Genomic DNA, 24,626 nt, shown 5'->3' with positions numbered 1-24,626 from the left:
TCCACAGCTGATGACAGAAGAATCCTCTCCATAATGAAGAACAATCCACAAACACCTGTCAGATCAGAAACACTCTTCACGAGCCACTCACTGTTCAGGAATTTGTCAATGACCGCTGTCTGCAGAAGACTTCATGAACAGAAATACAGAGGCTTCACTGCGAGATAAAAACCACTGATTAGCTGCAAAAACGGGATGGCCAAGTTACAGTTTGCCAAGAAGTACTTAAAAGAGTTCTGGAAAAAGGTCTTGTGGACAGATGAGACAAAGATTAACTTGTATCAGAGTGATGGCAAGAGCAAAGTATGGAGGAGAGAAGAAACAAGAATGTATTTTAAAAAAGCCTTGTTTTTAAATTAATTAAAATCCTTGATTAAAATCTGTCAACGTGCACTTTAACCGCATGTGATTTGTTTTATTACAAATCTCAAATTGTACAGAGTACAGACGCAGATACATAAATGACGGGTCTTTGTCCCAAACATTATGGAGGGCACTGTATATGCCCTCACTGAGCGCGTTATTCATTACATTACATTACATTCATGGCATTTGGCAGACGCTCTTATCCAGAGCGACATACAACAAAGTGCATACCCATAATCAGGGATAAGTGTGCTGAAAGACACTAGAGGGAAGTACAATTTCAACTGCTACCTGCACAACAAAGATAAAGACGAGGGGCTATTTGATTTTTTATTTTTTTATTTTAAACAAACAAACAAACAAACAGAACAGAAGGGGGACCAGAGGGTGTGCTCCAATTACTGGGGTATCACACTCCTCAGCCTCCCTGGGAAAGCTTACTCTAGGGTGCTGGAAAGGAGGCTCCGACCGACGGTCGAACCTCGGATTCAGGAGGAGCAATGTGGCTTCCGTCCTGGCCGTGGAACAGTGGACCAGCTCTTTACCTTGGCAGGGTTGCTGGCGAGGTCATGGGAGTTTGCCCATCCAGTCCACATGTGCTTTGTGGACTTGGAGAAGGCTTTCGACCGTGTCCCCCGGGGAAGCCTGTGGGGTGTGCTGCGGGAGTATGGGGTACCGGGGCTGTTGTTACGAGCCATCACGTCCCTGTATAACCAACGTGAGAGCTGTGTCCGCATTCTCGGCACAAAGTCAAGCACGTTTCCGGTGGGTGTTGGACTCCGCCAAGGTTGCCCCTTGTCACCGGTCCTGTTTGTGGTATTCATGGACGGGATCTCAAGGCGCAGCCGAGGTGAGGAGAGTGTCCGGTTTGGTGACCTCAGAATCGCATCTCTGCTTTTTGCGCATGATGTGGTTCTGCTGGCTTCATCGGACCGTGACCTTCAGCACGCACTGGAGCGGTTTGCAGCCTAGTGTGAAGCGGCCGGGATGAGAGTCAGCACCTCCAAGTCCGAGGCCATTGCTCCCGGTGGATTGCTCCCTCCGGGTTGGGAATGAGTCTTTGCCCCAAGTGAAGGAGTTCAAGTATCTCGGGGTCTTGTTCACGAGTGAGGGTAGAAGGGAGCGTGAGATCGACAGGCGGATCGGTGCAGCGTAAGCAGTAATGCGGGCGTTGCACCGGACCGTTGTGGTGAAGAGGGAGCTGAGCCGGAAGGCGAAGCTCTCGATTTACTGGTCGATCTACGTCCCAACCCTCACCTATGGTCACGAGCTTTGGGTAGTGACCGAAAGAACGAGATTGCGTATACAAGCGGCTGAAATGAGCTTCCTCCGTAGGGTGGCCGGGCTCAGCCTTAGAGATAGGGTGAGGAGCTCGGACATCCGGAGGGAGCTCGGAGTAGAGCCGCTGCTCCTTCGCGTCGAAAGGAGCCAATTGAGGTGGTTCGGGCATCTGATCAGGATGCCTCCCGGGCGCCTCCCTTTGGAGGTTTTCCGGGCTCGTCCAACTGGGCGGAGACCCCGAGTGAGACCCAGAGCCCGCTGGAGAGATTATATATCTCTCCTGGCCAGGGAACGCCTCGGGATCCCCCAGGAGGAGCTAGAATGCGTTGCTGGGGAGAGGGACGCCTGGAATACCCGGCTTTGCCTACTGCCACCGTGACCCGACTCCGGATAAGCGGGTGATGATGGATGGATGGATGGATGGAACAAACAAACAAACAACGCAAAAGTATGACCAAACCCCTGCACTATTCACTATTTGTCAGGAGGTGGGAGAGCGTGCAGCGCTGGGAGTAAGGGCGAGGTGTTTCCGTCAGGGACTGAAGGCGTGGACTCTGAACCCCGCCGCATTCTGAGCGAGCCTCTCCGCCTTCCGTCGCCTTCGTCACGCAGACACACCTCGACATCTCACGCTAATTCCGCCTCTGTGTGTTTCTCTCTGTATCCGGGCAGCAGGGGAAGCTGGAGCTTTCACAGTCGCACGCAGTCTATCGTGCCGTAAGCTCTGCTATGTGACTCTGAGGTTATTTATATACTGCATGAGAAGGGTCCGTGCAGGGAGCATCTATACTCACGTTATGAGTGTGTTTGGTTTCCGTTTCCCTCTTACACAGCAAAGCACGATCCCGTGATTTATTACACGGCTCTCTTCAAACCCAAGAAGCCATTTTGTTCTGCTGTAGAATACGCTGGCCTGGTATCAGTCCTCCATGCCTTGTGTGTGCAAGCTGTGGGGCAGGTCCACGGCTTAGTCGCACACTCATGGAGGCAGGATCACAGTGTCACCTCTCTCTCTCTCCCTCCCTCTCTCTCTCTCGCTCTCCCTCTCCCCCTCCCCTCTCTCTCCCTCTATCTTTCTCCCCCTCTCTCTCCCTCTGTCTCTCTACCTCTCTCTCTCCCCCCTCTCTCCCTATCTCTCTCCCCCCCTCTCTCCCTCTTGCTCTCTCTCGCCCTCTCGCTCACTCTTGCTCTCTCTCTCTCCCCTCTCTCTGTCTCCCTCTCCCTCTCCCCCCTCCCTCTCTCTCCTCCCCTCTCTCTCTCTTTCTTTGTGTATGCAGTTGAAGAGACAGGTGTTCTCCCTGGTCTCAGACCTTTCATGCACATTATGCAGCTCTATATGAAAGCTGTGATATAGCTATCATCATTATTATTATTATTATTATTATTATTATTATTATTATTATTGGTTCATCCAGTTCTGCAGACTTGACCCACCTCTTCATAGGCAGGCCTTGGAAGCATACGCTCAGCTAACACCGATGTCCAATGTGTGCCCATGTGTGCTCATTTTAAAGCGAGTCTTGGAAGGTGGGGGTGTGGAAAAGAGAAAAGGAGGGGAGAAGAAACAAACTTGGTGACCGCAGGATGGGAGTAAGGGGTTAAATTCCACACGTAAATCCGGTCATTCTGGTTAGTACACATTCACATGAGTAAGAGGCGAAGGGTGCATATTTTAAATGTTACGTTTTCTTGAGGGCACAATGAGAAGTGGAAATAAAACCACTTTGTCATTTCAGTACAGGGCGGGTGTTCATAAATCCTGTCATTTCCGTACAGGGTCTGTACGGAAGTACTGAAAGTGAACTTCCTGTTTGTCATGCACAGGGAAAGATTTTATTGCAAATTCCTGGTGGAGCTTTGCAGTGTTATTGAGGAACATAACAACGCAGAGATTCAGAGAACCAAGAAGTAAAACACAAGCTTTTTCACTCCATTGCTGTTGGGTAAAACGACAGGTAAGTACATACTATTTGCAGAAAATCAAATTCAGAATAATTATAAAAATGAAAAAGCCAAAAAACAAAAACATATATATAAAGATGTTTGAAATCCATTTCAAAATCAATTTTTGAGCGTATTATTCATAAAAATCTCAATTGATATAATAATTTCATTCATAAGACTCTTCACAGACAGGAAATGGTCTATTTCAAGCCCATTGGAAAGCACATTGCTGTAATTTGTCACTGATAATTGGTACTTACTATGTTTTACAAAAAGGTACATTTGGCAAAAGCCTTCAGGTAATAGAATCTTGAACCTGTGGCTAGTCAGGCACTTGTCCACTGAAAATATTCCCACAGCCTCAAAAGAATTTGCCCTACGTCTCACATTTTGACCTGCAGAATTCTGCTCAAATGATATCATATTGACATTTCACATTTCAATCTTGTGCAATAATTCAATGCTGACAAAGCCATGGCAGAGAGAGAGAGAGAGAGAGAGAGAGAGAGAGGGAGAGAGAGAAAGAGAGAGAGAGAGAGGATAGACTTGTTTTACTTGTTCCTGCATAACTCCAGAAGGTGTGACAGTGAAACACTCTGTAAACAGGAGGGGAACGCAGAGTCGATGTGACATTAGCCTGAGACCAACCCTGTACAGATACAGGTACAAAGACACCAGGTAAGAGACCTTTATTCTTCATAACGACCATTTATGCTGTGTAGCACTGTGACTGTGTGTGTGTGTGTGTGTGTGTGTGTGTGTGTACGTGCGTGTGTGTGCGTGTGTGTATGCCTGCGTGTTACACACACGTTTATCTGGGGCAGGGCCTTTGGTCAAGGTCACACTGAGTTTCAGGGAAAACCTGACTTACCTACAGAGTGCATATCCCCACAACCCTTGCACAGCGGAGGTGGGGTTAAGGAAGTTAATTCACCAGAAAAACCCTGAAAAATGTCCTGAACTGAAGTAACTGTACTGGATTTGATGTTAGCCGTGGTGGCAGTATAGTGTGATGGTTGGGGACTGGGCTTTTCGGGGTTTGTGCAAGAGCACGTTTGTCAGTTGTTTCACAGGTGAGGCACTGTTCCCATACCCTTTAGTAAGGTGGTTAACCCGAATTGCCTTAATAAATATCCAAGAGCAAAACATAACTCGATTGTACGTACAGGAACATAAACTGTGTAAAGTTGCTTTGGATCAGAGCATCCGGTAAATTCCATAACATAATGCAAAAGGCCCAGATCCTGTTGCACACTCTCTGGGCATCTCTACTGCCAAACGTCGCTCTCATATTGGGGTTGGTTGGGTCTGTTGAGGACACTCATGGCAGTTGGAGCTGACAGGTAAAGAAATGGTCAACGGAACTGTACGGATTCCATTTTGGTTCCACGGTGTTTGTCTGGATATAGTCCTTCCATGCTAATGTGGAGGTGGGGGTGGACTTGCTGTCATGACCAGTGGACCTGGGAGGGGAAGGAGGAGTGATGCCCGGGCGATAGGGAGGAGTGTGAATGAACTGAGCAAGAAAGACAGGGAAAAGGGAGGTAAAAAGGAGACGAGAAGAATGGGAAGAAAGTGAGAAGAAGAGGGATCACATTTGTTATCTGTCAACAAAGCTTGTGTTACATTGTTTACTCAGGGCTTAATGTACTCAAACCGTTCTGCACTGTTCGTTGGTCGTGTTAATAGTTTTGTGTGTGCTAAAAGGTTTGTGACATGCTAAAGCGTTTAATGAAGGCCCTTGGTGTCGGTCTCGAAATCCCGTCGCGCATATTTAGAAACTGTGCTGGATAGTTCAGCTTGCGCCTGTGTCCATAATGCGCCTGTGTCCATAATGCGCCTGTGTCTGCTGTCAAAAGCCACATCTCTTGCCCCCTGTGACCCCCCTCCCAGGAATGCAGCCTGTTCCATCAGCCGTGCGAAAGCAAAGCTTTCACTTCCCCCCGGTCTCTTGACAATATATAACAGGGCTGACAAACGCTACGGACGAATGCACAGCGCCTAAAATTCAGCAAAGAGAGGGAGCCTGAGAGGCGCAAAGCCTCCTTATCAGATCCCCGTATGACAAAGAGCCTTGTGATATTGTGGGAGACATTTTATATTACATCTAAAACCACAAACTCAGCTGTAAAATCCAGCTACGACCAGCTTGAAGCGATCAACTGTTTCCGAACAAGTTTGAGTTGTTCATCCTGTTGAGTGGGGAGCTGGCCTGAGCTGGTCAACCAGCTAAACCATGTGGAGCTGGGAGCTGGCCTGAGCTGGTCAACCAGCTAAACCATGTGGAGCTGGGAGCTGGTCTGAACTGGTCAACCAGCTCAACCACGTCGAGCTGAGAGCTGGTCTGAACTGGTCAACCAGCTAAACCATGTGGAGCTGGGAGCTGGTCTGAACTGGTCAACCAGCTAAACCATGTGGAGCTGGGAGCTGGTCTGAACTGGTCAACCAGCTAAACCATGTCGAGCTGGGAGCTGGTCTGAACTGGTCAACCAGCTAAACCATATCGAGCTGGGAGCTGGTCTGAACTGGTCAACCAGCTACCAGCTGTATCAAAACATAGCGTGAGCTGTTTTTTTTCAGCAGGGATTCCATCATTTAGCAGAACTGGGGCTGTTTGACTGTTGAATTCCCTGTGACAGCGTGTGATAAACAGTGTTAGTGATGAACAGCGGTGACTATGACCCTTCCACAGCCTAAGCAGTAGCCGGCTGCTATAGGAGTTTACAGTTTAGAATGGGTGTTGAGGGCATATGGATTTTGGGCTCAGGAAGCTCCTGTCGGAGCATCACCAAACAGCCACGATGGACAAACACGCAGTAGACAACCAAACCGCCATGACCACAAATGGCAAACGTGCTTCAGACGGTTTTAAGGAGCACTATCTTGGACTGCAATCAAGGCGTTTAAACACCAGCACTGTGTGGCCATTCATAAAAGGTTCAGGTCGTCTTTCATAACTGTGGACCACATGGAAAAATGTTCATTACTGCGTTCACTACAAAATTAAATCCTGTCTTAACATGTGTTTTAGACTCGCAGTGTGACTTAAAATCGGATTCATTTCTCTCAGGTAAAAAATATTAGCTTGTTTTAAGTTGTGGTTTGCTTGACAAGATAACAAATCTTGAAATTAGTGTCTCACCTCATTGGCAATATTTTGGTCTTTTTTAGCAAAAAGTAATAGAACTGTCTCTAAATATAAAGCTAAAATACTTGTTGAGACTGATTTATTATTTGTTTTTGGCAGCATACATTTCACTCTGGCAGAGTACATACATTACATTAAGTTACATTAATGGCATTGGGCAGAACAAAGTGCAAAGTGCATACCCAGAAATAAGTGTGCTGAAAGACCCAAGAGGGAAGTACAATTTCAACATGCAACATCCCTACTCATTTAAACTCTGCTGGAGTTAAAGTGTCGGAGTGAACACCGTGCTACGGCCTTCCAGATGTCCTGTCAGTGTGTTTAAACATTAGCACAGCAGCTAGTGAGATATTGAGTGAGCTGACTGGGGACCACCTGTGGGCTGCTTCACCTTGACCCCAGGTCCAGAAACACGAGTTAAATTTTACTGGAATGAGTTGTCAAGCTCTACGTTTGACGTATTCCTGGGTGACAAGCTTGTTCTGATGAAGGCTCGGTTCGGCCGGAACATCAACTCTACGGACAGATTAAAACGGGTTTTGGAGCATTACAACAAGTGTGTGAGTCAGTTTTGAGTCAGCTGCATTACCTAACTGAGTTCCTGGGCTTTCACTACCCGAAACTGCGATTTGCCCTGAGGGCTTGAATTGAAGCACAGTGCAGTCCGTATGTATTTGGACAGTTGGTACAATTTCTGTTCTTTTGGCTCTATAGTCCAGCAAATTTGATTTGAAATGAAACAATAAATGTCAGGTTAGAGTGCTGAGTGTGTGGACCCCAGACCTCAGCTCCATTTCATACAGAGCAATGGGTGGACAACATTATCAAAGATGTTTAATTTTTAATTTGGTAAAATATTTCATTGTTTTCTTTTTATCTCCCCCTCCCTCCCTCTCTCCCACCCTCTCTCTCTCTCTCCTACCCTCCCGCTCTCTTTCTCCCTGTCCCCCTCCCTCTCTCTCTTTCTCCTACCCTTTCCCTCCCTCTCACCCACCTACACTCTATTTCTCCCCCTCCCTCTCCCCCTCCCTCCCTCTCTCTCCCTCTCTCCCTCCCTCCCTCTCGCTCTCTCTGTCTCCTTCTCTCCCTCTCCCTCCCTCTATCTCTCTCTCCCACCCTCCCTCTCTCTCCCGCTCTCTCTCTGTCTCCCTCTCCCTCCCTCCCTCTCTCTCTCTCTCTCTCTGTCTCCCTCTCTCCCTCCCTCCCTCTCTCTCTCTGTCTCCCTCTCTCTCCCTCTCGCTTCCTCTCCCTCCCTCCCTCTCTCTCTCTGTCTTCTTCTCTCCCTCTCTCTCTCCCACCCTCTCTCTCTCTCTGTCTCCCTCTCTCTCCCTCTCGCTTCCTCTCCCTCCCTCCCGCTCTCTCTCTGTCTCCCTCTCCCTCCCTCCCTCTCTCTCTCTCTCTCTCTGTCTCCCTCTCTCCCTCCCTCCCTCTCTCTCTCTCTGTCTCCTTCTCTCCCTCTCCCTCCCTCTGTCTCTCTCTCCCACCCTCCCTCTCTCTCTCTCTCTCTCTGTTGCCCTCCCTCCCTCTCTCAGATGGAGCCTCAGTCACGGACCCCTCCTTCTGTGGCGGCTCGTAACCCGGGAGCCTTTAGAGTGATGGGTCCTCCAGGGACCTTGAGTGTCCCCGAGACCTTCATGTCCAACCCCCCGCCTTACCCAGGACCCAAAGGTGAGATGCCAGGATCTGTCTTGAGCTTTTATGTCTTTACTTTACGGGGAGTCAATGTCCAAAGTGTCAGCCTGTAGCCTAGTACGGCAGCCTGCAGCCTAGTTGCTAAGAAGCTTGACTGGGACCCAGAAGGTTGATGGTTTAAACCCCAGTGTAGCCACTAACCTCACCTTGCTCCAGGGGGGATTGTCCCCTGCTTAGTCAAATCAATTGTTAGTAGCTTTGGATAAAAGCGTCAGTTATAATGTAATGATACCACAAGGTGTGGTCTCCTGTGACTCACACTGATCACAGTCCACATAAGTCAGGCTTCGACTTGTCTCTGTCCCTGTCATTGGTTCTCTTTGGGGAGGGGGGGTAATGAATTGCTGCCAGCCTGCTATGTAATTAATTGCTTTCATGTGATGTCATTTCCTGTGTTTACTGTCATGGGAGGTCTTACAGCCAGGGCCTGTTGAGCGCACTGGTTTTGTGCCCAGGTTAGCCACGCTAAGACATGGGTGAAGTGTATGAACAGAGAAAGATATTCAGCAGCATAACTGGTGTGTCCACCTTGCCCGTCGATAACTGTAAATACACCCCCTTTTTCCTCGCAGCGAATGGCTCCGGAGCTCAGCCGACCTACACCTCACTACTACAGGCGGAGAGAGAAGTGGTAGGTGACTCGTCTCTGACTCTGTGTGATGTCTGCCCTAGCACTGCTTCTGACTCTGACTCTGTGTGATGTCTGCCCTAGCACTGCTTCTGACTCTGACTCTGTGTGATGTCTGCCCTAGCACTGCTTCTGACTCTGACTCTGTGTGATGTCTGCCCTAGCACTGCTTCTGACTCTGACTCTGTGTGATGTCTGCCCTAGCACTGCTTCTGACTCTGACTCTGTGTGATGTCTGCCCTAGCATTGCTTCTGACTCTGACTCTGTGTGATGTCTGCCCTAGCACTGCTTCTGACTCTGACTCTGTGTGATGTCTGCCCTAGCATTGCTTCTGACTCTGACTCTGTGTGATGTCTGCCCTAGCACTGCTTCTGACTCTGACTCTGTGTGATGTCTGCCCGTTTTTTTCAGCCGCGGAAATTTTCATTCACAATGTATATTTTAAAAAATGCCAGTCACATGTGAAAATGTCCAGTTAATATTTTTCGTTTTCTATCAAACTAAAATGGTGATTTCCACATGTGAAAAGGCAAATTTGGTGAGGAATAGACCTGACGACTTGCTCTGGCGACCTCACAGGAGATCCTGAACCACTGCTTCGACGACATCGAGTCCTTTATTGGGAAGCTGCAGAGGTCGGCTGAGGCCCACACTGTGCTGAGCCAGAGGAAGAAGAAGAAGAAGAGCCGGAGGAAGAAAGACATGGAGGAGGGTATGAAAGAGGGAGGGAGCGTGTGTGTGTTTGTGTGTGTGTGTGTGAGTGAGTGAGTGTGAGTGTGTGTGTTTGTGTGCATGTGTGTGTATGTGTGTGTGTCAGATTGCGTGTGTGTGTATGTGTGTGTATGCGTGTGTGTGTAAGCATGTGTGTGTTTGTGTGTATGTATATTTTTTCAGAGTGTGTGTGTTTGTGTGTGTGCGTGTGAGTGTGAGTGTGTATATGTGTGTGTGTGAATGCGTTTGTGTGTAAGTGTGTGTGCGTGTGTGTGCGTATGCATGTGCATGTGTATGCGTGTGTGTCAGAGTGTGTGAGCTCAGGGTGTGTCTGTGAAAGAGTGTGTGAGCTCAGGGTGTGTGTGCCTGTGCTAATCCTGATGATTCAGCAATAGAAGAACCAGATCCTGCAAAATAAGGCAGCGTTACAGTGTGAAACCATAGAGGAAGAGAGGGATAGAGAGATGCAGGAGGGAAGAGAGGGATAGAGAGATGCAGGAGGGAAGAGAGGGGGACGAGGTTGCCTTTCAAAGAGTGAGCGCTTATCACTCTTTCCTTCCTGTCGTGTGCAGATGACCTGCTCACTCTGAGAGCCCGGCCTCCCCCAGAGGAAGAGTTCACCGACATCTTCCAGAAATTCAAATACGCCTTCAGTCTACTGGTGAGAATGAGTGCGATGTGCCCTTTTATTAACACACCCATGCAGCTGCTGCTCTGTGTTCTACTGTGCTGACTGACTAGCTCTATTAAAGGTACAATAGGTAAGGTTTTTGTGTTAAAACATTGTTACAAGACCATTGTAAATCCCTTCCTATCATTGAAAAAGGCTCACTGACATGTTGGCTCACCCTCTGCCTGTGTTTATAGTCCATAAATTATATTACAAAAAAAAAAAATGTTGTTCTCATTTTAATGTCTTTATGATTCTGTGCCCTTTCATTCTGAATTTACAAATATCCACTTATGATAGAATCTAGGCAATACGAACACAGTAGCGATTGCACAAGCATTGTGCTTCAGGTGGATATTTGTAAATTCAGGAAGCCCGAAGGTCATAGCACGAAGGAAACTAGTAAAAGCTAATTTGCTTGCTGTTACTGATAGTGAACTGGTCTCGTTATAACTAGATAAGCAATAGTATACAGAGTTTCAGTGATCACTTGTCAGGAGTGCAATTTGGGCAGCTACGCGTTCCTTTTTATCTCTTTATGTGTTCAATCATCCGTGTTTAGCGGAACCTTTGTCTTAAACTGTAAGTTGCAGTTGCATCGTTTGTGGTAGACTATGATCGTTATATATCCAGCTAGGTCCATAGCCAAATGAGTTGCTTGCTGAAAATATAGTTGGTTAGCTAAAGTGAAAACTTCACAAAGCCAAAACGTATAAATAGTGTTGTGCAGCACACTAAAGAGAACATTTCATAAACTTTTTCTTACTAGAACACTATGAAAAGGCGACGTCTGTCGCGTTTGTCACTGTTCACTTTCAAAAACAGTGCATGTTGTGGTTTGAGGGTGTTTGTTGCTGCAATTCCTCTCTTGACCATTAGAAGTCCGAAATTACCTATTGTATCTTTAAGTCAAATAATCAAAAAAGGCTCAACAGAGCTCCACTTGAAAATGAATGGGCACCAGGTTCAAATGTTATTACTGGCTGAATGGGCGTTATCAGTGGTTATCAGCCCCAAATACGCCGAGTGGCCTATCCACTTAAAGGTTTGATGCACTGTGTTCAGAGATGCTCTTCTGCTTACCTCTGCATGTTGTAATAGTATCCAGAGCGATGTACAGTTGATTAGACTAAGCGGGAGACCATCCTCCCCTGGAGCAATGCAGGGTTGAGGGCCTTGCTCAAGGGCCCAGCGGCTGTGCGGATCTTATTGTGGCGACTAACGTACTAACAATCAAATGTGGTCAGGAAATGTTGAGGTAAAACATGAACAAATCCAGTATTTCCTTTGTTTGGTGAACTATCCCTTTCATAACGATGCTTCTTAATGGCTGGAACTCCACACGGATGTGAGTGCAATAGCATGTGGAGTGGCTCCATGGCTTACGGTGTTGGGCCTCGGTGCTGACCGTGGAGGCTGTCTGTGAGGTGTTGGGCCTCGGTGCTGACCGTGGAGGCTGTCTGTGAGGTGTTGGGCCTCGGGGCTGACCGTGGATGCTGTCTGTGCGTTCTCCAGGACCGGCTGAAGTTCTCCATCCTAAACCCAGACGCAGAGGAGCTGCTGCACCACCTCTTCATCGCCCTGGATCTGGTGAGGCTCAGCAAAGATGGAGGAGGGAGGGAGAGAGAGAGGGAGAGGGAGAGAGAGAGACAGAGAGAGAGACAGAGAGAGGGACGGTGAGAGAGAGGGAGAGAGGGAGAGAGAGACAGAGAGAGGGAGAGAGAGAGGGGGAGAGAGAGAAAGAGAGACAGAGAGGGAGAGCGAGACAGAGAGAGGGACGGAGAGAGGGGGAGGGAGAGAGAGGGGGAGAGAGCGAGAAAGAGAGACAGAGAGGGAGAGAGAGACAGAGAGAGGGATGGAGAGAGGGGGAGGGAGAGAGAGAGGGAGAATGGAGGGAGGGAGAGGGATGGAGAGAGGGGGAGGGAGAGAGAAAGGGAGAGGGAGGGAGGGAGAGAGACAGTCTATAAACATTTATATGCTATACAAAGACAGACATGCTATATTAATGCAAGTCAGTGGAGAACGGTGTCCCCAATAAGTAGTCCGTTGGTGACTGTATATGCATCGACGCTAGACCTTAATATATGAACATTTATACATTAAATTATGGGTTTGACAGCTGGATTGAAAGCTAAGCATGGACAGCCAGTCTAATTTCTGGCCGTGTGAGTAAATCTGAAAGCGTGAACAAATTCATTCCAGCAAGATAAACTTCCTGAACAAACATAGAGCCAACTTCATAGATTTGTGTGAGGAAACATCACGCAGAGCGGCGGTGGTGAGACAGACTGGGTCAGTATGGGAGCGGGGCCGGGGCCGTGTGTGTCATGGCGGTGCCGTGCGGTGTGTTCCCAGCTGGTGAAGACCACCGGAGGGCCTGCCCTGGGGGCGGGGGTGTCCAGCCCGGCGCTGACGGGCGGGGCCGTGGCCCTCCTGCAGGACAACCTGACGGACGAGGAGAAGCAGCTGTGGACCTCGCTCGGGCCCAACTGGACCCTCTCCCGGTCAGTCAACCCGCCATTCTGATCTCAGACCCCCCGCCATTCTGATCTCAGACCCCCCGCCATTCTGATCTCAGACCCCCCGCCATTCTGATCTCAGACCGCCCCGCCATTCTGATCTCAGACCCCCCGCCATTCTGATCTCAGACCGCCCACCATTCTGATCTCAGACCGCCCACCATTCTGATCTCAGACCCCCCGCCATTCTGATCTCAGACCCCCCGCCATTCTGATCTCAGACCCCCCGCCATTCTGATCTCAGACCCCCCGCCATTCTGATCTCAGACCGCCCACCATTCTGATCTCAGACCGCCCACCATTCTGATCTCAGACCCCCCGCCATTCTGATCTCAGACCCCCCGCCATTCTGATCTCAGACCCCCCGCCATTCTGATCTCAGACCGCCCACCATTCTGATCTCAGACCCCCCGCCATTCTGATCTCAGACCGCCCACCATTCTGATCTCAGACCCCCCGCCATTCTGATCTCAGACCCCCCGCCATTCATGTAGATTCTCCATGTCAGTCTCTGTCTCCGGTTCAGTGTAGATTCTCTGATTCCCTGTGCTATAAAAAAGTGCATTAACACTCCCGTGCTCTTAGCTCCCAGCTCGGTGCCATGGATTCTCCATACACACCCGTCTTCCTGGACGAATGGAAGCCCCAGGCCTTCGACCCGGACGGACAGCTCTGGGAGGACCCATTAGAGCTCCAGCACCAGCAGGAAGCCCAGAAGCAAAGGCAAACAGAAGCAGAGGTATAAATACAAAAGCCCCCAATACGCCTGCCCAAAGCACACAAGCATTGCCTGACATGCAGATAGTGCCAAACAGAAAAGAAGAATATTGTTGCTCTTACTGTCTTTAAAAGACAAACAACATCAAAAATGTATTGTGCGTATTGTCAAGAGAACAAAGATTATAACAAATAATATAGCCGCAAGCGGCCATTATGGGTGCAGGCCTCTTATAAAGACCCTGAATGAAGAGGAGAGTAAAAGTGTATCGTCTGCCAGGGAATATTGTTTGATGACTTCCAAATTTATGTCATGTGCTTCAGCTGCTTAGAAGACTGAAAATACTGTGTATACAGCCTCTTGTGGCGGACAAAGCAACTTCTCCTTTTAAAATGATATTAAAAACTAGAACAAACTCATTCTGCACCACGGATCATGTCAGTATCAACTACAAAAATGTGTTTGACTACGATGTTTCGGTTTCGAACAGTGGGTGTAAAGGCTGAATTTTTTATTTTATTTTATTTTTGTTCTCATTTTAACGTCTTCATGATTCTGTGCACTTTCATTCTGAATATTATTAAGCCAATAGAACAAGTCTGGATTTAATGACAATGACATCATTTCTTTATTAAAAAAATGACAAGAAAATGCAGAATATAGATGTTTTTGTGGCAGCCATGTTTTTTTATCCAATTGTGTTGAAAGTTGGTGCACATCTATGTCATAGCACGATGTTGAGACATGGCAGGTTTGCGAATGATTAGCATAATGATAACTGACATTGCCGCTAACTCTTTTCACACTTCTTAGGGACCAGTACAAACTTGCTAGGTACCAAGTTTCATGACAAACAGCCTTATGGTTCATGAGCAGATTTTTAAGTATATAAGTATAAAAATTAACATTCAAAAATGGCCTGAAAATGTAATATTGAATCGATTGTGTCAGCCATGTTTTAAAAATTGCTACACATCGATGTTCTAGCATTGTCTTTCAGCTCACTCAGTCATTTGCCTATTTTGATATTTATGAAACTGATTAAATTCATGCAGCATGGTTATTTTTTGATGTAGGAACTTTTCATTTGAAAGTTTAGGGACTGGTACCAGCATGCTACATAAAACATTTTTGTTGATTGGACCTTCAGTTCATGAGAGGTTTTTTGTGTGGAAAATGAACTGACTGTATCTTTTTGATTTGTACATTTTTATCTTTTTGATTTTGTTCATCTCGAGGCGACAGTTGTGGCACAGCGTTTCGTGTCTTTGCAACAACAGAAGCTATGGCCTCTCCAAAGCTTTTAACTGCTTGATACAACGCCCCGCTTGGTATTTCTTGCATGACAATGTGGCAATGACAAATGTTGGCTATTTAAATGACTTTTGGCTATTTTTCTGGAATAAGGAAGATGTTTTAATACAAATAGAAATAACAATAACAATTGAGTTCCCTTTGGGGGCTTGCCTTGCACCCATTGGTAGGACAAGGCTCATGTTTTAGGTCTCACAAGATAAAAGCAATTTACCAGAATGTTCTCTCTCCCTCCACTCCCCGGAGCAGTCAGATGCCCAGCACAAACACAGAGGCCATTCCAGCGATGAAATGTAAGTTTTCAGTAGTCTGCCTTGCTAATCTCTAGCAGTGTGTCCCCCATACAGGCTGAGAGAGTTCTCCCGTCAGCCATGCGCTGTACATGATCTATGCTGAAACTTTAGCCTGTACCTTCTAATGTGAGGGTATTTATTCAGTTCATCTGAGTGGTATACCATATGTTCATTGCAATGACCGCATAGCAGTTATTATTCCAGATAGAGACGGGAGGCTTTATGAACCACATATTTTTTTTAATGTATTTATTTATTTATTTTTATTTTATGAAAAGTCACTGACCCCACAACTCACACAAAGTAAAGATGAACAGACAAACTCTATGGGCACCACATAATTGGAGAGCTATAATTGGCTGTCAGCCACTGACTTCATAATTGCCTCTCCACGGTAAAGCCTGGTGATTGGCTCACATACAGTCAGGTCCATAAATATTGGGACATCGACACAATTCTCCTCTTTTTGGCTCTATACACCACCGCAATGGATTTTAAATGAAACAAGATATGCTTTAACTGCAGACTTTCAGCTTCAATTTGAGGGTATTTACATCCAAATCAGGTGAACAGTGTAGGAATTACAACAGTTTGTATATGTTCCTCCCACTTTTTAAGGGACCAAAAGTAATGGGACAAACTAACAATCATAAATCAAACTTTCACTTTTTAATACTTGGTTGCAAATCCTTTGCAGTCAATTACAGCCTGAAGTCTGGAACGCATAGACATCACCAGACGCTGGGTTTCATCCCTAGTGATGCTCTGCCAGGTCTCTAATGCAACTGTCTTCAGTTCCTGCTTATTCTTGGGGCATTTTCTCTTCAGTTTTGTCTTCAGCAAGTGAAATGCATGTTCAATCGGATTCAGGTCAGGTGATTGACTTGGCCATTGTATAACATTCCACTTCTTTGCAAGCGAATGATTGCTCCCCCAGGAGCATTCATGACTGCTTTCCATAGGAATAGTCACAACCTGAGCAAGGCGAGGACGTTTCGCAGTTGAAATTGTACTTCCCTCTAGGGTCTTTCAGCGCACTTAACCCTGGTTATGGGTATGCACTTTGTTGTACATCGCTCTGGATAAGAGCGTCTGCCAAATGCCAATAATGTAACGTAATGTTTCGTAATTTTATGTCCAGCGAGTGCAGCACGGCTGTTGCAGTGTGTTGGTTTTGATCCATTTTGGTGGGCTTGTTGTTTTCTGTCAGGGAGAGCTCAAGTCTGCCCCCTGAAGGTGAAAGGGTGTACAGCTGCAGCTATGACTTTGTGGCTCGAAACAGCAGCGAACTCTCCGTGCTCCAGGGAGAAACTGTGGAGGTGATAATCCCCTCGCTGACCCCGTCCAACATTCTTCTGCATTTCTCTTGGATCTAGCATTTCTTGTACATGTTAAGATTAGAACACCTGTTGTGTAGATTTATTGCGAAAGGATGATAAATAAGCTGGCCTGGCCATCCTCAGAAGTGCTGAAAAGTCTTGTTTGCCTCCCCGACAGGTGATCGAGTCATCAAAGCGCTGGTGGAAATGTCGTAATCGTTACGATCAGATCGGCTTTGTGCCCTTCAACATCCTGGAGCCGCTCTCTGCCGTGAAGAACGGCGCGCACAAAGCCAGCGCTCTCACACACGTGCCATCCAAGGTCCCAGCCCTGCACACTCACACGAAAACACGCAATCCAAACTAGCTCCCATTCCTGCGCGTTCACACACACAAACACACAATCCAAACTAGCTCCCAGTCCTGCGCGTTCACGCACAAAAACACGCAATCCAAACTAGCTCCCAGTCCTGTGCGTTCACACACACGAAAACACACAATTCAAACTAGCTCCCAGCCATGCACACTCACACACAAAAACACGCCATCTAAACTAGCTCCCTGTCCTGCACACTAGCACACAAACAAAAACACACCTGTATTAATGTAAGGAATTCATGTAAGAACTGCTAACCTGACCATTTTCCTTCATATCCCCTCTCTCCTGTCATGAACAGAAGTCCGCTCTGTCTCCCCTGATAAACACAAGCTTTGCCTACAACCTTCCCAGTCCCTCCTACATCAGCTCCAGTCCCACAGCTATGAACTCCCAAAGTTTCCCAGGGACACCCACTGGGGAGGACGGTGACAGAGGTAATGAGTCAGACAGAAGAACATTCCCTGTGAATAAGTGTGGCATTCTGTGTGAATAACACAGTGGCATTCCATGTGAATTACATAGTGCGTGCCGTTACTTGTGAGTAACAGAGTGTGTAGAATTCCCAGCATGTGGGATGGTCTATGCAGAGATGAGTGTGGAGCTGTGTGTGAACAATAGAGAATGTGATCAAGAGACTGTACATGTTGAAGAAAGAGGCACGACGCAAATATACCACATCCTGTGCTTTACACGGGACGTAAGTGTCTGATGAACTCTGTTTTCTTGGCGTTAGTGATGGTGGTGAACGACGAGCTCTTACAGAGACTCACCAACGGGAAGGCTGGCTCTCCACGCCCCATGGTCATCCCCCGGACCAGTGACACCTCCGCTCCCCTGGACTACCACTCCCCGTCGCCCGAGGTGGCTGAGTGGTTGAGCGGGAAGGGCTTCAGCAAGACGTGAGTATCCTCGAAACAGGGTCCAAAAACCTGGCACAGGGGCCCCAAACAGCCAGGTGGTCTGCAGGTTTACACCATGACTCAGTGCTACGCGGTATGTTTAAAGCAGCTGATCGCACAGTTAACTCACCTCACCTGTCCTAGTACATTTCAGATGTAATATCGCTCAGTACAGGTGCACTTCTTCCGTGCTACACTGAAAGGCTTAGTGTTAGATGATTCAGTTCAATGAATGAAGGTACAATAGGTAATTTCGGACTTCTATGGGTCAAGAGAGGAATTGCAGCAACAAACACCCTCAAACCACAACACTGTTTACCCCTCCCCCTTCTCTGTGAACGTGCTGACGTTGAAACGCCATTGGCTGTGGCATTTTTCAACCAATGAGCTTGAATTATTGTGCAGCTGTACACAGGTGTCGGTCCGTCAACTCTATATTTTGAAACCCGAATTTAAGGACTATAAACACAGGCAGAGGGTGAGTCAACATGTCAGTGAACCTTTTTCAATGACAGGAAGGGATTTACAATGGTCTTGTAACAATGTTTTAACACATAAATACTACCTATTGTAGTGGTAAAAGGATCATCGATAAGATTATTTGTGCCAAAATCGTGTTTATATCATTTATGTGAACTGAAGTGTGTATTGATGGGAAAGGGACTCGTATAACAGCACAAACGCTCTCTTCCTCAGGACGGTGGACTGTTTGGGAGTGCTGACCGGAGCGCAGCTGTTCTCCCTCAATAAAGAGGAGTTGCGCGCGGTCGTACCAGAGGAGGGCGCCAGAGTATACAGCCAGATTATGGTCCAGAAGGCCCTAATAGAGGTAATGAGTCTACAGTCCTCTTCACCGCTTTTAGTAGTGCTGTTACCAATGATAAAGTATGGCAAGATGTTTTTTGTTTTAATGTCCCATCTACAGTTTGAATTGAATTGCGGATATGAGAGAGTGAAATGCAAGTCAATTAAATGAATTATGACCAGTAAAAATCAAATTCTTACTCAGTAAAAAATTGAATTATGACTAATTAAAATGTAATTATAGATATCTTGATTTCTTCTTGTGACTAGTAAAAATGTAATTTTTACTCACTCTTGGGGCATTAAAATATAAAATGGCTTTGCATGGATATAGAGGCCCAGAGGCGTGTGTCAAGTACATGTGTCAGTTTTCCTTGAAGCCTCGCGTCGAGGCATCATTTATACGGTCAGGTTTCGGGTTATAGATAGGAGGAAGCAAACCCCCACTTTAACTCGCGGGTTGTCGTATGTCATTGTGGTCGTTAAATGCGGAGTGTCCCAAGTTACACAAGCACTTTTATTGCCCACTTGTCTCTCTTTATTCCAATTTTCTGATGTTCCCCATTCGGTAGTCAACAGTCGCTTAACATAATCGTGGAAATGAGCAATTTTCTAACTTGTTGAATCAAGACTTTATTCGGTAGGTCTGTAGTGTAGTGGTTAAGGTACATGACTGGGACGCGCAAGGTCGGTGGTTCTAATCCCGGTGTAGCCCTTGAGCAAGGCCCTTAACCCTGCATTGCTCCAGGGGAAGATTGTCTCCTGCTTAGTCTAATCAACTGTACGTCGCTCTGGATAAGAGCGTCTGCCAAACGCCAATAATGTAATGGTAGACCTGTGCACCAGCTCGGTAATGCAAATATTTACTCAGCTAATCATGTGGCAATGAAGCAATGCAGACATGGTCAAGAGGTTAAGCTGTTTTTCAGACCAAATGTCAGAATGGGGAAGAAATGAGATCTAAGGGACTTTGAACGTGGAATGATTGTTGGTGACAGACAAACATTCTCAATATCTCAAACAGCTGATCTCCTGGGATTAACAGTCTAGAGTTTGCAGAGATGAGTGCAAAAAACAGAAAACATCCAGTGAGCTCTATACCCTAAAGCGATACCATGGGAATCCTTATTGGCTACACCAGTAGGACACTCTGCTCCTACTTCTGCTTCTGCATGAGGTCAAGTGGCACGGGATTTTAAATGATTTGGCAGCTGTACATTATTTTACCAGCAGGTGTCACTAGTGTGCACTGTTGTTGAATGACACCTCTAATAATGAACCTATTTGCGATACAATTGGGTGGAAAGCTTCAATGCTCACAAAGCCTTATTTCCCCAGCAATATTTTTAGTGCCTTCACTCTTCATGCAAGGTACTGTATCCCAGCTCTGCTGCCCTTGGCTGATTCTCATATTGGTCTGATGGTCCTGTGCTGTGTGAAGGTATAATGGCTGTGTATGGTAATGATAATGTCTGTCTCTCTCTGTGACAGGATAAGCGCAAATCTACAGAGCTGGAAGAGGTTATGGAGAAGCAGAAGATGAAGGTCGACCTGAAAATGGAGAGCAGCACACTGTGACCATCCCATCGGCACCCTCACCAGCCGCCTGAGAGGACGACCACTACTGCTCTGACACAGACTGGGCACTGACTCTGGCAGAAAACTGACACTCTACACTGACACAGACAGGACACTGACACCCTACACTGACTCTGGCAGAAAACTGACATTCTACACTGACACAGACAGGACACTGACACCCTACACTGACACAGACAGGACACTGACACCCTACACTGACACAAACAGGACACTGCCACACTACTCTGACACAGACAGGACACTGACACCCTACACTGACACAAACAGGACACTGCCACACTACACTGACACAGACAGGACACTGACACCCTACACTGACAAAGACAGGACACTGACACCCTACACTGACTCTGGCAGAAAACTGACATTCTACACTGACACAGACAGGACACTGACACCCTACACTGACACAGACAGGACACTGACACCCTACACTGACACAAACAGGACACTGCCACACTACACTGACACAGACAGGACACTGACACCCTACACTGACACAAACAGGACACTGACACCCTACACTGACACAAACAGGACACTGACACACTACACTGACACAGACAGAACATTGACACACTACACTGACACAGACAAGACACCGAGACACTACACTGACACAGACAGGACACTGACACACTACACTGACACAGACAAGACACCGAGACACTACACTGACACAGACAGGACACTGACACAGGCAGAACACTGACACAGGCAGAACACACACACGATCCATTCCACCTGTCTATACTTTAATAACACAGCCTCATTTATGCTTTTCTTATTCACATAAGTATTACATTCGTAAGTTTTGCTTGCCTATGAACAAATGCAGTGAGGTTAAAACAATAAAACCCTCAATGGCTACCATAGTGATCGACCTGGCTCGTCCCAGGCCAGAGGCCAGATCAGGATGTTTATTCTGAACTGCAACTATAGCCAAATATTTAAACATACTAAAGGTGTGATTTTTCAATATAAATGAATTTTCATTTTGAGACCTTTTATCTTATCGTTTGCACTTTTTAGGCAATGGTGAACAAATGTATAGTTACCTTAAAAATATCTCTGCATTAGCTATTTTCACAACTATTGTTTTCCTGTTATTGACGCCTGGAAGGCAGGTCGGCCCGCAGGTTCAGCTCAGCCAACCACAGACCATGTACATACTACTACGCAGGCAGTTTTTATTTAAAGTATTTTTAACAAACCTATCCGTACCTACGTTACTGAGCTAGCTAGTTTGCTAATCTGTCACTATTAGTTATCTATTTCTAAAAGAATATACACATTTTACAATAATTAAATTAATAAATAAAAATAAACAAAACCTATCTCTCTACATGATACCACATGCTTTTTTCACAATGCTAAAAATAAACTTTTCTAAATCACACTCAAACTCAAAAACACACACCCTCACACTCAAAGTCACACACTCATCGGCAAAGAAATTGCACTTCCTATTCCCAACCTCATCACCACAGCAGGCAGATACATTACATTACATTAATAATTACATTACATTAATGGCATTTGGCAGACGCTCTTATCCAGAGTGACATACAGTTTATTAGACTGAACAGGAGACAATCCTCCCCTAGAGACCAGGGTTAAGGGCCTTGCTCAAGGGCCCAACAGCTGGGCAAATCTTATTGTGGCGACACCGGGGATCGAACCACCAACCTTGCATGTCCCAGTCATGTACCTTAACCACTACGCTACAGGCCACCCTGTAGATACAATAGCACATAGACCCAATCCACCCAATCCACCACCACTGTGCACTTCTTCCCTCTGGTCATACGTACAGTACCCTCAGCAGAAAAAAGGCCCAGTTCAGTATACTTTTTTTCCCACTGCAATAACCCTTCTCCAAACATTGATCTCCACCCGCCTTCTACACCCCATGTGAAGGGCACCCTTCCTTATGTATGTTTCTTGTGCGTGACCTACTCTGTGGTTCCATGTTTTTGCACAATTATCTTGTATATATGCAATATATGTTGTAACCTGTTGTATCATATTATATGCTATGTGTTGTATTATTGCAGTGCAGTGGCTGTGGAAAGCAATCTATCTATCTAAATAAAGAAATTAATACATGGCTAAAATCAAGAGCATCTCTGCCTATCTGTCATGTAGCCCACAGCACTATACAAAGTAAAAATTAAAAATATTTAATATCAGGATTTCTGTGAGAAGAAAACTGTCCTTACCTTAAATAAATTTGATGTTCTGCTGCTTGCGAACGAATCTGTTCTTAATCAATAATTAATATGCATTTTTAACATATATGACAAAATGAGACTTGCTTTCAATCAACATACTGCAGATGGAATTCCCGGAATATGTCTACATGAGGTAAAACTAGTGAGAAAGCTTTTTCGTTTTACAATAGAAAGTAGGCATTCTATAAATGCTGAATTCAAGCAGATCAGTAACCACAAAAAGTTCCTTTTGGCATCTTATTCTGGTTGAGTTAATTAAGTCTGTACTGTCTGTGCTGTCTAAAGGGAATATGGCCAGTGAAATACACTCACTGAGCACGTTATTAGGAACATGTTTACTTCATTACACCGATATATTCATGCGATTATCTAATTGGCTAATTGTGTGGCAGCAATGCAATGCATACAATCATGTAGATTGATTGATTGATTGATTGATTGATTTTATTCAATGTATAGTTCCAAGAATACATGGAACAGAGGACATGCATCTCAAACTTCATCAAGGATAAAAACACAATAAAGTCACAGACTTGTTTCCATTGTGGTCCTTGGTCAAGGACAGACAAACAAGACAACAAGGAACAGGCACAATAGGCACAAAGGAAGATAAGACTAAAACACCATGTTACTAAGAGACATTTTCTCTGAGCCAGGACTTTACTTTGGTCTTAAAGGAGTGCACACTGGATACACTTTTGATCTCGAGGGGCAGCATGTTCCAGTTGACAGTTCCACTAAACCTGAACGAGTTTTTGCCCATGTTGGTTTTAAACCTGGGCAGGCAAAGATCAGCAACACTGGCTCTTGTATGGTGATCATGAGTGTCACCACATCTCTTAAGATAATCCTTAAGATACATGGGGGCCCTGTTGTTCCATATGTTGTGGACCATGCTAAGCTGCAACTGGACTGCCCTGGCATCTATGGGGAGCCAGCCAAGCTGCTTAAAGTGCTCTTTCCCTATATGGTCTCTAGGAGATAGACCCAGGACTAGCCTAATTAGTTTGTTTTGTGAAACTTGAAGTTTGTCTTTGAGGGCTTTTGACAGGCCTCCATACCACGAGCTGATGGCATAGTCAAAACAGCATAAAACTAGAGAGCTAGCCAACAAATACAGGCTAGCTGCATCTAGGAAAGGAGCTTTTCTGGCTAAAAATTTGGTTCTATCATTGACCTTACTAATGGTCTTGAGAGCCATGGTTTCACCACCCAGGCTGCTGTCCAAGATACAACCCAGATAGCTCACTGAGTTTTTAGCAGGGAAGATCTGGCCTCCAAGGACAATATCAGGTGATGATAAACGGCTCAACCTGGGTTTAGAGCCAAATAAAATATACTCAGTTTTGGCCATGTGGAGGGACAGCTTGTTATCAGTGAGCCATGACTTGATATTATCAAATTCTGCAGATAAAGTGGCCTGAAGATTGGACACATTCTTATCGGAAGCCAAAATGGCTGAGTCGTCTGCGTAAAGGAACAAATTTGAATTACAAGCAGCTTGTAGATCGTTTATAAATATTAAAAACAGCAAAGGGCCTAGGACACTTCCTTGTGGGACCCCACACGTCACAGGCAGTGGTCTAGAAAGATGGCCGAGACATTCAGTCTTTTGGTCCCTGTCTGACAGGTAGGAGATAAACCATTTAAGGCCTAAGGAGCTCAGGCCAAGAGCCGTAAGCTTGTCAAAAAGCAGGTTATGGTCGACTGTGTCAAAGGCCTTCTGAAGGTCAATTAAAATCAAGCCACAAATTTTACCGGCATCCATCTCTGATCGAATAAAATCAGTGAGGAAAAGAAGACAGGAGTCAGTTGAATGGGACTTCCTGAAACCAGATTGAAAAGTGTACAGAAGTTTGGACTCGTTTATAAAATCATAAAGCTGCTCGTGGACTACTTTCTCAAGAACTTTAGGAGTGACGCTGAGAATAGAGATTGGTCGATAATTACCTGGGTCTGACTTATTACCTTTTTTAAAGAGAGGTATTGTTTTGGCATGCTTCATAATGAGCGGAACAATGCCATGCTCAAGGGACAAATTAACAATGTGGGTCACAGAAGGTGCTATAATGTCTGCAGCGTCTTTTAGAAACCTGGCAGAAAT

General features: G+C 46.0%; 1 protein-coding gene across 2 annotated transcripts; it reads left to right on the top strand.

The window, feature by feature from the left end:
- Nucleotides 1-3,465: 3,465 nt before the first annotated feature.
- On the top strand, nt 3,466-22,409 carry eps8l1a (EPS8 signaling adaptor L1a). Of its 2 annotated transcripts, none has more exons than XM_061225213.1 (16): nt 3,466-3,602; nt 4,198-4,269; nt 8,272-8,407; nt 9,004-9,062; nt 9,640-9,772; nt 10,344-10,432; nt 11,957-12,031; nt 12,710-12,945; nt 13,546-13,699; nt 15,242-15,285; nt 16,496-16,604; nt 16,783-16,926; nt 17,282-17,417; nt 17,717-17,882; nt 18,579-18,711; nt 20,178-22,409. In XM_061225213.1, the coding sequence occupies exons 3-16, from the start codon at nt 8,272-8,274 to the stop codon at nt 20,262-20,264; spliced, it is 1,701 nt and encodes a 566-aa protein (XP_061081197.1). In that variant the 5' UTR covers nt 3,466-3,602; nt 4,198-4,269; the 3' UTR covers nt 20,265-22,409. The 2 variants fall into 2 exon arrangements, with proteins under 2 accessions (XP_061081197.1, XP_061081198.1); XM_061225214.1 differs by having other exon boundaries at nt 3,473-3,602; nt 12,797-12,945.
- The last annotated feature ends 2,217 nt before the right edge of the window (nt 22,410-24,626 follow it).

The sequence above is a fragment of the Conger conger genome, chromosome 16 (genome assembly GCF_963514075.1).
Source record: "Conger conger chromosome 16, fConCon1.1, whole genome shotgun sequence".
NCBI lineage: Eukaryota > Metazoa > Chordata > Actinopteri > Anguilliformes > Congridae > Conger > Conger conger.
Note: the sequence above shows the minus strand (reverse complement) of the source record. Positions and strands in the feature narration are given on the sequence as shown.

Bases quoted from the DNA above. Each gene is read 5' to 3' on its own strand.
- eps8l1a (XM_061225213.1), top strand. From the start codon at position 8,272: ATGGAGCCTCAGTCACGGACCCCTCCTTCTGTGGCGGCTCGTAACCCG. The intron at 16,605-16,782 runs GTGATAATCCCC...CCTCCCCGACAG, and splicing joins TCCAGGGAGAAACTGTGGAG to GTGATCGAGTCATCAAAGCG. The intron at 17,418-17,716 runs GTAATGAGTCAG...TCTTGGCGTTAG, and splicing joins TGGGGAGGACGGTGACAGAG to TGATGGTGGTGAACGACGAG.